Here is a 15,531-nt window from a genome sequence, read left to right as displayed (position 1 = left end):
TAAATGAAGACATTAAACATACAGGTGTTTATAGTTTTAACAGCGTTTTTTGTTTTGTACAACCGCGCAAAGCTTCTTTTTTTCCCTTCTTTTTTATTTTTATTATTTAAAAAAAACAAATGGACAGACATTACAAGACATGATAAAGGTACAAATTAAACATGATATAAAGACAAAAATTGTCAAATTAATTAAATACATAATATACAATACAGTATATAAGTAATATGGGAATGATAATAAATAAATAAATAAAAATAATACCGCGCAAAGTTTCTCTCCCTTCCGTGGGTGACGTCATCCGTGCGCGACGCGACGGTTCTGCCAAGAGAAAGCAGCGAGCTGTCAATAACATTCCGCTGGGGAGGATGGGCAGCTAAATAAGTGGTCCTAAAATACTGTAATACCGCAACCAGGAACTAATGCGCTATACCTCATATTGGTAAGTTATTAATGCATTGAAATTACGCAGTTTCTTGGTGAAAAATAAGTCATGGTAGCTGTTTTAGCTAACGGTAAATTACCGATGCTAAACCTGCGCCTCCATCATGGCAATGGCCGAAACGCAAAACCTCCTATCTGATACACATATACTGTATATATTCATCTTTCTTGCAGACAGACTGAATATGAGTATCCTTCCCTGTTCTCATCATCCAACGTGAAATCCGCAATTCAGAAAATCCTGCAGAAAGGAGGTTTTGCGTGTCGGCCATGCAGCAACATGAGCTCAGCTTGAGACGAATCTACTTTTTGCAGTTTATTGAACTGATGTGATGGTTTTCTCTCTTCTGTCTGTTCAAACTCCTTCGTGCCCATCGGCTTCAAGTCAGAAAATGTCTTTGCACAATTGTTACAGTTCGGTTTCAACCCTAAAGTCAGCATGAAAGAAGAAAAAAGCATTAAATAAAGCAGCACTAATTATTATCTGGCTGCTAGACTGCACTTTGTTGACGAGGTTTAGTCATCACGTTTATCAGGAAATAATTTGTGTGTATGGTTTGAATGAGGCGAGGCAGCTTGATATGTTTGGTGATGTGCCAAACCATAATTACTTTAATTTGATACCACTCATTGTTATTCTATATCTAAATATTATTATAATTGTTGGTATTAATAATTAATTTGCTATGACTCAAGTTATTGTTAGTATTCTGTCAGAAATTACTCAACTATAGGTTTGATAGTCAAACTTGACACCCACTTTAAAAACTACAAAGGTATTGAGATCTTTTATAGGCAAACAGAAGAAGATGAAATTCATGACACAATTTAGGACCTTCCTACATTCAATTTGCAGGATTTTTTATATATAGGCCTATATTTGTCAGACGTACATAAATTAAAAGTAAAGTGATGAATACTGGCTGAGTTATGGGCTATAAATAACTGTGCCACATTATTAGATACTAATTGAACCATCACCAGGAGTCCTAGCGGGAGACATCTTCTTTTTTTCACAGTTTATTTCGCATTTCTTCACAGATATCCCTCGACTGTGTTTTCAGCATCATATGTAACACACTCAAGAGGATCCATGTCTTTTCTTGTAAGTGTTTGCCGAGCACATCTTATTTTAGGAACAGGCTTTCAGGGCCAGTTTCCCAGAGGAGGATTAAAAATCTAATCCAAGGCCCAGAATTAAATCGATGCTCATGCTCATATGTTTTTAATTGATGCTTGGAGTTTATGCTTTTGGTCAAGGAGAAATAATCCTTAATCCCTTTAATCTGTTAGTTAACTGTCAGTAAAAGTTAGTTAAATTCATACTGATGGTTCATATTTTTGTGTTTCTATGAAAACTTTCCTTATTCTTCCTTTGCATTTTCTCTCCTTTTTTCCCCCTTCTCCATGTCTTTTATTAACCCCCTCTGTGTGTCTGTCAGCGTTGGGTATCTGAGAAATTGAGTGTGGAGAGCCTGCGGGATTTGGAGTTGTTTGGAGGTGAGGTTCAAGGCAACTCGTGAGCCACTGCTGCTGCTTACACACACTGAGACAGAGCAACAACATTCAGGTGGAAACGCAGCTTTGCTCGGACTGAGTAGTCGCTTTGCTCTGCTTCTAGACGTCATCCCTGAACTACAACCAGTCAGTCATGTGTTCCCTGTCTTCAGTGCTACTGCCTCATTGTTTCTGTTTATTTTATCAGGAGGCACAACTTGTTAATTAACGTCTCGTGAGAGCTTGTTACGTACAAAAACTTTTAATTTGATGCTTCTTCTTGTTTTTTTAAGTCCAGTGTGTTTATCTTGTCTGTCACAGGATTGTCTCTAACTTGTCTTTGGCTCTTTAATATTTTCATTTGCCTTAAGTTACACCCTTTAAATCTGATTTCTCCCTGTGGTGGAGATTCTTGTTGTGGTTAAACACATAATTTGTTTCAATCAGGCGGTTAGTTGTGATTTGATTTTACCTTAACTGGCACAGACATGTTATAATGAATTTGCTGTAAATGTGAGCTGATCACACCAGTGGCAATAACAAAGAGTATATGTGTGTTTTTTTCAGTTCTCGGTTCAAGAAGAATCCATTACATGTGCACTCACACTAATATGACCTATTTTATACATAATAAAATAAAGTAAACACTGCAGGATAAGAGGAAGGAATGCAATCTAGTCCCTTTACTAAGTCCATGTACCCTCTTTATTTTTAGCAACCAAAGGCCGAGAGAAACGTTTTTGTTTAGTGCACGGAGCCTTTAAGTTTCCGTCATGCAGAAGTTCTCGTGGTTATTTGTGATTTGTTATGAGGGCGTTAACTGGTTTTGCAGGATTCGTATCTTACGAATTCCTAATGAGCACTAAAGCGCGTCTGAAGTTCAGGTCAGGTTGTAATTCAGTCGATTAAAGAAACACGTATAGCGTTATCAGCTGGATGCATGAGCTGCAGGTTGGTGTTAATCAGAGGCCACAAGTTTGATACGCTGAAGTCTATACGACCCCCCCACACACACTTTATCTCACTTCTACCCAACTGACACATTTGCATCAGTTATATGATTATATGCAGTGAAATGTGCAGAGGAGAACACGCAGCCAAGACCAGCAGCCTCTCTTTCATCTGCAGTAATTAAGTGATGTATAATTTCTAGTGAGTAAATGTTTGCAGTTGTTTCAGGCTGAATTCTGCTGCTGTGTGATGTGGAGAACTGGTCCTGCCGGCGGCTCGGGGTAAATCTACACTCTTGACATAGCGAACATTAATTTGGGACTAATTTTATGGGCTATATATTTTTTTTTAGAGAGGCAAATAAATAATTATGTCGGTCGTTTTACAAACAAAGTCTTGAGAAAAATACATTTTCCTGAAATCATACTCATTAGAAACAGGCCTCAAGGTTTGAAAGTCAGTGCTTTTATGACCCATCTAGTTGTTTAAATGGTCTGCTTGAGCTTGTGTTTGTAGATTTGTCTCCAAAATGTCTCTTTATTTATTACTGGTGGTGGATTTGCCCTGTTTTTATGTGAAGACTGTGAGTTGCAGTTGACGCCTTCGTCTTTGAGTTAGTTCATTCATGGCTGTGCTTTGTTTATTGTTTTTGGATCATTGAAATATTCTCGAGTGGATTTTGTGGTTTTTTTTTGTTTTTGTTATTCTTTTCTTTGTACACTTTGCCTCATTTTCATTTCCGTGCTGGCTGATCACCGTTCAGTGTTGCATGTTTGTCTCAGTGTATCGTCTCTGCTCTCATTGCCTTTCATAATATTTAGAAAGAACCTGCTGAGTTTAGCTCAGAGTATTATCCTGTGTTTTTTAAATTTTTATTATTATCATCATTTGCTCTGATGGGAACATTTCTAATTAAGATTTTTATGCAGATCTAAGCAGAATTCATTCGCAGCCTCAGTTTTAATCATGTTCCCACAAGATCTGATGACAACGCTCTGTTTTGATGAACGCTGCAAAAAAAAAAAAAAGATCCTGTTAGTGACGGTGGAAAGCAGACAGAGGTCGACCCGTTAGTAGGAACTCTGCAGCAGCATGCATCAGTCTGCCACCACCACAGGCTGCTTCCTAGTGCAAGAGCTGCTCTAAACACAGATCCTTCTCTTCTTGTGTGTGTGTGTACATGTGTGTGTGTACATGTCTCTGTGTCATTGATGTGGTTTTTCTACCCCAGAGCAAGCTCAGGGATTCTCTCACAGGAAAGTAAGTGTGGTACTCCTGTCACTGCATCATCATCATCATCATTATCACCATCATCTTCCTCCTCCCCCCATTCGGCCTTTGTGTGTGTGTGTGTGTGTGTGTGTGCGGCTGCGGCATGCATGTGTGTGCGTGTGTGTGTGTGCGATTATAGATATAGTGGAATCCACAAACGCCCGAGGCTTTGCTGCACATGTCCTCCTCATGCATGAGTGTGTTGGGTTGGACGCTGTTCACCACCACCGCTTCTGTTAGAGAGGGAGGAAGAGGAAGGTCACTCACCCCTCCTCCCTCCACCACTGGTCCTGTCTGAGTTGATGATGACACGTCGTGCTCTGATTGGTCGGCTGCGTGGAGTTTGTTTGGTGACTTTTTTTCAGTTGCTTCACTTTTAAGTCTGAGAGGACGCCGTGCCGTGCCGTGCCGTGCCGTGCCGTGAGGTTTCTGTGTGTTTGCGTCTGTGCTGGTTTTGCCGTAGCGTCACAGCGGCTGTGTGATGGGGAGGGCGGAGTCTCATGTGTTCAGCTTTGGCAATGCACGGCGATCCCCCCTCTCCTCCCTCCCTCCTCCCCTTTTAAAGGATAATTACCGTTTTTTACAATCTGGACCTTATTTCTAGCATAAAATACGATCATTTACTCACCCAGATAACTTTGGTGTCATTACAAGTCGCTCCAGCCAAGAGCCGCGTATATCCGTATAATGTGAGTCTACAGGGCAGCAGAATGCAGCCTCTAAATAACACATTATCTGCAGAGAAACTTGTTCATTTCACCAATATTTAGTTATGATACGCTAGTGCTATTCCCCTCTGAGTCCGGGGTTAGCTGTTATTAAAGGGATAGTTCAACATTTTGGCAAATTGGCCCATTGCCATAATTGCTATAGTCATAGCAGTAGGTTCGTTACCTTTAATTGTAGGTGTAAGCTATTTTTAGTACAGCGGAGCGCAGCAGCTGGCTGCTCAGAGCTACGCTATGGAGGCTAAGGGAATTTCTTGGTTTCCCTCATTAAACTCATCAACCTCATCTCACCACCACGCTATGAGATAATGACGGAACGATACGAAACGGAGCCATTTTCGAGGTAAATACATACAAAACCGCTGATGCGCGTTGCGTTCAGGGACAGTTTTTCAGCAAGCAGTCTCCGTATTTACCCTGTATTTACCTCGAAAACGGCTCCGTTTCGTATCGTTCCGTCATTATCTCATAGCGTGGTGGTTGTGCAGCTCACAACTTGTCTACAAAAGCGCTGTGGAGTTTTGGGATGTTGAATTTGATGAGTTTAATGAGGGAAACCAAGAAATTCCCTTAGCCTCCATAGCGTAGCTCTGAGCAGCCAGCTGCTGTGCTCCGCCGTACTGAAAATAGCTTACACCTACAATTAAAGGTAATGAACCTACTGCTATGACTATAGCGATTATGGCAATGGGCCAATTTGCCAAAATGTTGAACTATCCCTTTAACATCCGGGGTCTGTAGGTTGACCTACTGACCTCTGACCTGGATGATGTCATCTCCGAGCGCCGCCCGGCTCATTCTGATAACAATCATTTCGCTTCGGCATTCGGGTCCATTTTTATCTCAACTAGCCGGAGCTTTAGTGAGTCCAGGTTGAGGAGAGGAAGCCTGTGGAAGCTGAACTTCATCCAGCTGCTCATTTTGTTCTGACACGTCGGAAACACGCAGAAACGAACCGTAGCATTAGCGGTAGCAACAAGCCGTGCAGCGCTCAGAGATGACATCATCCGTCAGAGGTCAGTAGGTCAACCTACAGAGCCCGGGTGTTGATAACAGCTAACCCCGGACTCAGAGGCAGTTGTCGTTTTGGTCTAGTTGTGTAAATAAACCATCGTCCTTAAACTAATCCGGAGCTCCCGTGCTGTTCCTCATCTACGACCCACGGATCTCTCAGATCGAGGTGACGCTAACAAGGCAGCGTTACAATAGCACGAGCCTATCATAACTAAATATTGGTGAAATGAAGGAGTTTCTCTGCAGATAATGTGTTATTTAGAGGCTGCATTGCGCTGCCCTGTAGACTCACATTATACGGATATACGCGGCTCTCGGCTGGAGCTAATTTCGTCGGAACGACTTGTAATGACACCAAAGTTATCTGGGTGAGTAAATGATCATATTTTATGCTAGAAATAAGGTCCAGATTGTAAAAAACGGTAATTATCCTTCAATCTGATCACACTGGAGATGTGTGTGTGTGTGTGTGTGCCACTTGTGATCAGACCAATACTCACATGGTCGTGCAGGTTGACATGTCGCTGCAGACGCTGATCAGAGTGGGTGAGGATGTTTTCAGGTGTGTGTGTGTGTCTCAACAACAATTAAACTCAACCGAGGAGCTAATTCTGACTCTTTTTATGTCTCCGCTCGCTGCTCTGGTCACCATGGAAACAACACAAGTCCTCATGCAGCTCGCCCCTCATTTGCCTCCTCACAGCTTGTTGTTGCTGCTGCTGCTGCTGCTGCAGTCCGTCCATCTCCATCATGATGTCAATGTTAAACTGATGGAGCTCAGGAGTCCTCACAGCTAACACTGGCTTCCTCCTAAATACATCCTGTAACAATATGGAGGACATTTTTTTCTTCAATCTGTTTCTTTTTCACTCTCCTAACCTGCTATCAGTTTGTTTATTGTAGTTTTTGTCATGCATGTTTTGTAATCTTTTACAAATACGAATAGCAATGACTTTATCAATCGCCAAAGGGAAATTCATTTATCTGTGAGCTCATCTACCGTTTGCAGAAGAATTAAAAAGCCTCATTGACTGTAGGTAGAAAGGATCTTCTATATATTTTAGTGTACATATGCAAAGTGGTGCAACCAAAGCAGAAGATTTGTAACCAGTTTTTAGGAGTTTTTTTTAAGCCTCCATCCAGTAGCACGGGGAGGAGAGACAGTGGGAATGACATGCAGTAAGGATTTGTCCAGGTTGGGGTTAGAGACGGCGATCATTGCTAACCACTCAACCACTGAGCAGCCCTTAATTTTTTAACTGTTTAAAGACCTTTTTTTAATATATATATATCACTCTGTTTTTGAACATTTAAAAACATTACATGTGTTTTCTATTCCCATCTTTTCAGCCACTTTGTGCTGTTTTTCAAATGATTTGTCGACGCACTTGCAGAACCACACTTTGTGGAGCTGCATTGATTAAGTCAACGGTATGTCCTCAGAGAGAACCCACATATCTGCTTCACAGTTTTACAATCAGATCCATATAACTGTCCCAGTTTTAAAATAATGTACCGTATTTTAATTTCTGGAGTACAGACTTTCAATTCTTTGCTGTGATGGTTTGAGTAACTAATATCTTTGAATTTCAGTTTGTTTTTGTCTCTCTGTGATGAGTGTGAAAGGTCCTGCTAACGCACCTTGATAACACACTGCTGATCTATATCACACACAACAAGTCCAAACACACACGTCTGTAGACACACACTGTTAACATATCTGATCTTAACCCGCTCCTGTTTCCTCTCCTCCACCTTCAGGCCCATGAGGACAGTCAGGAGAGTCTGACCTCGCTCCCTCGTCGGGACACCATGGGCAGCTTCCTCCCCGACAGCGGCTCCTACGAGCTCCTCACACCCATCGGTACCTCACCACTATTTGTTTCTAGATTTACGGCTTTGATGTTTATAATACGACAGAGTATTATGGCCACTGTGAGAATTCTTTTTTATCACAGACTTTGAGAAAAAAGTCATAGTTTTACAAGAATAAAGTCATAATATTACAAGAGTGTAACACACAATAGATGCATTTTCAAAGTCCTGATACTGATGACAATGTGGTGCTGATGAGCCAAAAGATTAACTATCTCCTTGTTTGTCATAATATTACGAGAATGAGGTCATAATTTTATGAGGATTAAGTCATTATATTCTAACCTGTTATTTTAGAGGAGGAAAGGTGTTAAAATGAAGCTGTGGAGCATTTTGTAAAGTTGTACGTCAGTATAGGAGCTTTTTTCTCATAAATTTATGACTTTTTTCCTAAAATTGTCACTTTATTCTCATAATATTATGACTTTATTCTCATAAAACTATGACTTTATTCTCAAAGTCTGTGAACAATGTTTTCTCTCAATGTGGCCCTAATACTATGCTGTATTATATGTATTATTATTATTATTATATAATATTGTATGTATTATTATTAATACTGTATTATTATCATACTGTTGCTCAACTTTTTTGTTGTTTTTGTTGTGGTGTGTGTTTCAGGCCGAGGTTTAGACGACTTGATGACGGTGAACCTGGGTCGGTACAGACCCACGGGGGAACACGTGGCCATCCGACGGATCGACCTGGAGTCGTGCACCAACGACATGGTCACCTACCTGCAGGTCTGCTCTGCTTCTGTGGTTACTGAATCAAACAACTCCCCATCTCTTTCATCTCACTGCTTCATTTGGAAACCTTACGTAACCCCCAGTGTGTGTGTGTGTGTGTGTGTGTGTGTGTGTGTGTGTGTGTGTGTGTGTGTGTGTGTGTGTGTGTGTGTGTGTGTGTGTGTGTGTGTGTGTGTGTGTGTGTGTGTGTGTGTGTGTGTGTGTGTGTGTGTGTGTGTGTGTGTGTGTGTGTGTGTGTGTGTGTGTGTGTGTGCTCTAATTAAGTTCCCCTTGCCAGATTAGATCCAGAATCATCTCCTCTGCCTGTCGTCGTCTTCACATAATCAGCTGTCATTTCCTCTCCTCCTCTCGTCTCAGGGTGAACTCCACGTGTCAAAGCTGTTCCACCACCACAGTATTCTGCCCTACAAGAGCGTCTTCATAGCTGGAAACGAGCTGTGGGTCATCACCCCCTTCATGGCTTATGGTGAGCAATCGTGACCTTAAACTGTCGCTGCGTCTTTTAAAGGGATAGTTTAACATTTTGGCAAATTGACCCATTGCCATAATCCCTATAGTCATAGCAGTAGGTTCGTTACCTTTAATTGTCGGTGCAAGCTATTTTTAGAACGGCGGAGCAGAGCCGTGAGCTGCTCAGAGCTATGCTACGGAGGCTCATGGGATTTCTTGGTTTCCCTCATCAAACTCATCAAATACACAATCTAACAACTCCACAACGCTCTGGTGGACAAGTTGTGACCTGCACATTCACCACGCTATGAGATAATAACAGAACGTTACCAGACAGAGTTGTTTTAGAGGGAAATTCAGAGACTGCTTGCTGAAAAACTGTCCCTGAACGCAATGCGCATCAGCGGTTTTGCATGTATTTACCTCTAAAACAACTCTGTCTGGTAACGTTCTGTTATTATCTCATAGCGTGGTGAATGTGCAGGTCACAACTTGTCCACCAGAGCGTTGTGGAGTTGTTGGATTGTGTATTTGATGAGTTTGATGAGGGAAACCAAGAAATTCCTTTAGCCTCCATAGTGTAGCTCTCAGCAGCTCGCTCTGCCGTTCTAAAAACAGCTTGCACCGACAATTAAAGGTAACGAACCTACTGCTATGACTATAACGATTATGGCAATGGGTCAATTTGCCAAAATGTTGAACTATCCCTTTAAGTGTATGAATGAACAGTTGACGAGCACCATCCTCATCACGATGATCTGTGTCTGGTCGTTCGTCAGGGTCGGCCAGAGATCTGATCTGCTCTTACTTCACTGATGGGATGAGCGAGCTGACCATCGCCTACATTCTACTGGGCATGCTAAAAGCTCTGCAGTACATCCACCACATGGGATACGTGCACCGGTAAGACACATTACAGACACCGGGGCAGTACGGTGGCCCTGAGGGTTCAATGCACCACAAATTGTGCCTGTCTCTCTTTTTTCTTTTTTTTCTCTATTCATACTTTTTGTATTGTTTCCTTTTAAAGCAATAACAAATCAATCTGATATCATGACAAAAGATTACATAAAAATATTATGGAATAGATATTCAACACATGGGTGTAAAAAAGCAAAAGCAGATAAACCAGGTATAGGAGAAATAAAATAAAAACAATGTAATAATAAAAGATGATCAGATAAAAAAAAATTGATTTGATTAAAGTTTATATATATATATATATATATATATATATATATATATATATATAAACAAAGACAATAAGATAAAACATTTAACATGAGATATAGAAATTCATATTCGAAAAGGAGTGAGAAGAAGTTAAACTTATAGACTCCCACCCCCTCTCCTTAAACAATGAATACTACCTAAACCTAATGTAATGTCTAATGTTACAAAAGATGATATAAGTTACATACACCCAGGGGTGCAGATCCGATGTCAGGATTGGGGGGGACACTAAAGTGATTTTTTTTCTTGCCCGTATGCAGCTCATACCATGCCACCATGATCCACAACTTGGTAGAGGCTCGCCATATCATTCAAAAAGTATTGCATAGGGAATTATTTATTGTGCTTTCTTGTTTATTTGTCCTAAACAGCCAACAGCGCCAATCACTGCTGTTATATTAGTAAATTATAATTTTAAGGGTCTCGGACATGTAATGTCTACTCACATTCTTATCTTTCGCCTCCCACCGACCCTCCCACATCCCCAATTCTTCTCACCATCTTCTTTTTCTCCCAGTGTATAGGACTACTTTATGTATGATTAATTGATATGGATGAATATCAAAATATGAAGCCTTAAGAGATTGAGGGGGTTGTTTCTTTAAAGCCTGCTGATGTCATCATCGTCTGTAAGAAACTACCCATTCATTTGGATCATAGTGGGGGAGACCAGAGAAGGAATGTGGAGTCAGAAATACATTTGTCAGATGTTCCACCATTTCAATCATTTCTTTTTAGATGTGAATCTAAAATACATTGGTTCAATTTTGAATAATTAATATATAATTATATATAATAATAATAATTCATGTTTTTCAGAAATTGGGGGGGACATGTCCCCCCCGTCCCCCCCGGGATCTGCACCCATGCATACACCTAACACAAAATTTATACATACATAAATAAAAGTGGAATGAGTTAGAAAATACATATGCATATATACACATAGTATATATAGTAATAATAAACATCAGAAGATAAAAACTCAAAAGATCCATATGGACCTTTTTTTTTTTTTTTTTTTGATAAACTTTATTGTCCATCAGAAATTCGTCTTTGACAGGCTCGTATAAAAAACACTAAGAAACAAACAAACATTAAAAACAACAATGTTGTGCAATCATGCTAAAAAGAGAAAGGGGGGAGGGCTGTTAAAAGCAGCAGAGTGTTCATATTTTATTGTTCAGGATGGTTATTGCAGAGGGGATGAAGGATTTTTTGTAGATGTTTTTCCTGGCCAGTGGAACCTTATGGCGTTTGCCTGATGGCAGCAGCTGGAAGCAGTGGTGGAGGGGGTGAGAAGAGTCTTCTGTGATCAGGGTGGCCTTCCTGATCACAGACCGGCTGTACAGTTCTGAGAGGGGGGTTTGTGGTGCTCCAATGATTTTGCTGGCCTGGTTAACTGTGCGGGAAAGTTTGGTCTTGTGTTTGGATGAGAGGAGGCTGTACCGGGAAGAGATGTTGAAGGTGAGTAGGGATTCAATGAGGGACTGGTAGACCAGAGTTAAAACATGTGTGCTGACATGTGGCCTGATTGTCTCTTGACTGTGTGTGTGTTTTGTGTGCAGGAGTGTGAAGGCCAGCCACGTGCTGATCTCAGCGGACGGACAGGTCTGCATGTCGGGTCTGAGGAGCATCTTCAGCCTGATCCGTCACGGCCAGAGAGCCAAGGTGGTTCACGACTTCCCTCAGTACAGCGTCAAGGTGCTGCCCTGGCTCAGCCCCGAGGTGCTGCAACAGGTGACTCATTCACTCACACTGGATCTGTTTAAACATGTAGAAGGAGACAGTGGAAAGCAAAGAGCAGCTTTACAGTATTAATATAACTTTATTTATTGTCATGTTGTAGTGAAGCCACTTTTAAAAACAGATTAAAAATGTCATCTTTTTTCGACAGCAAGTTGAGTTGTGTGTGTGCATGTGCGAGTTTAGGTGTGTGTGTGGTGAAGATGGCATTCAGTACATATGATTGTTTACTTGCACTTTCTGATTGATTTCTAATTGATTTTTTATGATAGTTTTTATTCTAAGTAGTATATTCTATACCTCTTGTGAAGCACATTGAGCCTGCCTTGTGCATGAAATTGGTTTTTTAAATGAAGTTGAATTGAATTGAATTGAATCTTATAATCAGGCAGCACTCACAGGTTCAAACAGACATGAAGCTCTAACCTGAACAGAAACAAAAAGAAAACCCTTGTTCATCATAAAAGATGACAATGTCACTTCTCGACCATCTGGTTCTTTGCAGTTTGCATATTTTCAACATGTTCACACACAAAATGGTCAGATGCTGTGATTAATCAAAAACAAAAGAAAATAGGATAGAAAATAAACAAATAAGCAACAAAAAAGGGTTTTATTGAAACAGGAAGTCATGGTTCATGTCGTATGTGATTGTGTTTCTCAGAACCTGCAAGGCTACGACTCCCGGTCAGACATCTACAGCCTCGGCATCACGGCCTGTGAACTGGCAAACGGACATGTCCCCTTCAAAGACATGCCGGCTACACAGGTGATGGGGGGGACGATCATATATATAAAAATAAACTGTACATTAATAAATATAAAGTAAAAAATCATCAGTGCTAAATCTGCTCCTTTGCACAGATGCTGCTGGAGAAGCTGAACGGGACGGTGCCGTGTCTGCTGGACACCACCACCATCCCCCCCGATGAGCTGTCCATGAAGCCGTCCCGCTCCGGGGCCGACTCCGGGATCTGCGAGGGTCCGGGAGCCGGAGGGGTCCGACACTCCAACGGAGAGCCGTCGCAGTCGTCGGGGGGTCACCCATACAACCGGACCTTCTCGCCACACTTCCACGCCTTCGTCGAGCTGTGTCTACAGCGAGACCCCGAGAAGAGGTCGGTGTTTACCTCCTCCACCACGTCACGCATATTTGACTGCTCTTTGCTTACCATCGTGTCAGTTTTTTAAAATATATACAGTATACTTAATTGCAAAGCTTCTTTCATCGCCTTCACATGCACATTCAATCTTTCCAATCGCTTTGCATCTTTGTGCATTTTTTTTAAACAAAGTAAACAGTACTACCCAAATTAGGGTCTCTAAAAGAGAAAGAAAAAGAAATATTATACAATAAACTAAAAGAAAGATAAATAAATAAATTGAATAACTAAATATCGAAATAACTATGGGTAAATGAAAAGGGAAGTGGCCATTGTGTCAGTTTTGAACACCTACAGTAGATCTGCACGATTTTCAGCTCCAAAAACTCCACTTTGTGAAACTCGTTTACCTTTGATTGTAAAATACAAACCGGTCGGCGTTACAAACATGGCCAGCTACGAGGTTCGAGTCTGACCTACGGTTTTCATCTTCTTTGGGGAAGGAAAACTGTTGCGATTCTCCGTATAGATGGCGGTTGGGTGCGGGCGTCGTTGGCGTGTCCTTATCGGGCGGTGAAACCTGACTTGAGATTTTGCGCAAATCTCGTGTAGATCTCGTTACTGAGTGTTCAAAGAGACTGGAAACTGTGTGAAATCTGGTTGCTGGATTACGGCAGGACCCCTATAAACTCATGTTGGGCAACTTTGCAGAGGTTCAGCATGGACATACAATACAATACAATGAATCTTTGTTGTCCACCATGCTGGGAAATTGCCTTCAGCTCACTGTAAAAAGACACAAATTTCATTAAAACAGTTAAAAACAATAACAACACAAATAAAATAAATAAATAGGGAAGAAACAGTATGTTTTCAGTGTTAGTGCGTTACTGAGTTGAGTTGAGGAGGCAGGTAGCATTAGGGATGAAGGAGCCAATGGGACTCTAGCATCTCCCAGACATATGACATCATAACATTGTGAGGATGTTCTAAAAATATGCAACAGTGTAATATGTCTCCTTTAATATTTAATAAAAAAGGCTGTAAAAGAAGGATGCTCATTGTTTTTCTCACTCTTTCCCCTCAGACCTTCTGCCACCACCCTCATAGGTCACCCCTTCTTCAAACAGGTTTGTAAAACATCAGATATTGTTGCCGCGGTCGATCACGACACCTGAGCCAATGAACTGTTTTCTCAGCCTGTTTTTTTTACCTCCCCGTCCCCTCAGATCAAGCGCCATCCCTCGGAGGCGCTGCCCGAGCTGCTGCGGCCCGTGTCGCCCATCACCAGCTACGACGGCTCGCGGCCTCAGGACTCTCCCTCCGGCCTGGCCAGTCTGGAGTCGGGGCTGAGCCACCTGGACGTGGACGACTGGGACTTCTGACAGTGGAGCACCGAGCGAGGAGACGGGGGGAGACGCGTGTAGGACCACGACGACGGGAGACCCTCTGAGGAGAGACGACACGTCTGCTTTTGTAATGGTTCCCTTTGTAAATAACACAACTTTGTCTGAAACTGAAACGGAAGTCGTTGTTCTCGGTCAGAGGTTAAAAAGCCAGCAGCCATCTTGCCTCTTTTTCGATGTCTCTCCTGCACGCTTTCGGTCTCTAGATATGCACAGACTTTTTGCACTGCACTGATGGCCTGTTTCTCCTTAACAAACACACACACACACTCATACAACACAATAAACCCCCCCTGGAGCCAAAACTCAGCATCACTCCTCTCGGTTCATGGACGTAGAAGTAGCCCAAACCTTCACATCAGTGGGAAGCTGCTACTGAATATTCAGAGGGGATTCTCTACCTCTTGTTGGAACATGGCCGCTGCCGCCGCCGCCGAATGTGGCCCATCTGCTCAGCGAGACCACCGTAAAGGGCGCACACACACACACACACACACACACACACAGACACACAGACGGGCCCTCCACACCAGATGGAGGGCGTCAACTTCATCCTGAGGGTCAACGAAACAAACAAACAGCGTGTACATGCATCTCTTCGCTCTCTGCCTGCGTTACCGTGTGAACCACATCATCATCATCTCATGCTTCACATGTCACTTTTGCTGCACAGAGGTTAAAAAGATAGTTCCAACATTTTGGCAAATTCGCCCATCGCAATAAATAATCCCTGTAGTTTTAGGAGTAGGTTCATTACCTTTAATTATCGGTGCATGTTATTTTTTAGATCGGCGGGGCAGAGACGTGAGCTCTGCACGACACTTTTCCTCTTCAAACTCATCAAATACACAATCCAACAACTCCGCTCTGGTGGACAAGTTGTGACCTGCACATTCACCACGCTATGAAATAATCATGTAACATTACGAGACAGTTGTTTTCGAGGCAAATGCAGCCGGAACTACATTCCAGACACGGCTGCTGGGTGGAGTGATTTCAAAAGCGCAAGTAGTTCAGAGTATTTGCTTCATATGTCATAATGTTACATAATTATACATGATTA

General features: G+C 41.9%; 1 protein-coding gene across 4 annotated transcripts; it reads left to right on the top strand.

Annotated features, from left to right (window-relative positions):
* Positions 1 to 291: 291 nt before the first annotated feature.
* On the top strand, positions 292 to 14,550 carry strada (STE20 related adaptor alpha). 4 transcript variants are annotated; one of them, XM_085783420.1, is made up of 13 exons: positions 296 to 442; positions 1,486 to 1,549; positions 1,887 to 1,944; positions 4,124 to 4,152; positions 7,668 to 7,770; positions 8,403 to 8,524; positions 8,888 to 8,996; positions 9,760 to 9,883; positions 11,782 to 11,953; positions 12,624 to 12,728; positions 12,824 to 13,077; positions 14,150 to 14,192; positions 14,292 to 14,550. In XM_085783420.1, the coding sequence occupies exons 2-13, from the start codon at positions 1,538 to 1,540 to the stop codon at positions 14,445 to 14,447; spliced, it is 1,287 nt and encodes a 428-aa protein (XP_085639546.1). In that variant the 5' UTR covers positions 296 to 442; positions 1,486 to 1,537; the 3' UTR covers positions 14,448 to 14,550. The 4 variants fall into 4 exon arrangements, with proteins under 4 accessions (XP_085639547.1, XP_085639546.1, XP_085639550.1 ...); XM_085783421.1 differs by lacking the exons at positions 1,887 to 1,944; positions 4,124 to 4,152 and having other exon boundaries at positions 292 to 442; positions 14,292 to 14,547; XM_085783423.1 differs by lacking the exons at positions 296 to 442; positions 4,124 to 4,152 and having other exon boundaries at positions 14,292 to 14,546.
* The last annotated feature ends 981 nt before the right edge of the window (positions 14,551 to 15,531 follow it).

This window comes from Trachurus japonicus, chromosome 8, assembly GCF_045865225.1.
Source record: "Trachurus japonicus isolate A0001 chromosome 8, Traja_1.0".
Classification (NCBI taxonomy): domain Eukaryota; kingdom Metazoa; phylum Chordata; class Actinopteri; order Carangiformes; family Carangidae; genus Trachurus; species Trachurus japonicus.
This window is presented reverse-complemented; position numbering and strand designations above follow the sequence as displayed.

Bases quoted from the DNA above. Each gene is read 5' to 3' on its own strand.
- strada (XM_085783420.1), top strand. The intron at 9,884-11,781 runs GTAAGACACATT...TTTTGTGTGCAG, and splicing joins CACATGGGATACGTGCACCG to GAGTGTGAAGGCCAGCCACG. The intron at 11,954-12,623 runs GTGACTCATTCA...TGTGTTTCTCAG, and splicing joins GCCCCGAGGTGCTGCAACAG to AACCTGCAAGGCTACGACTC.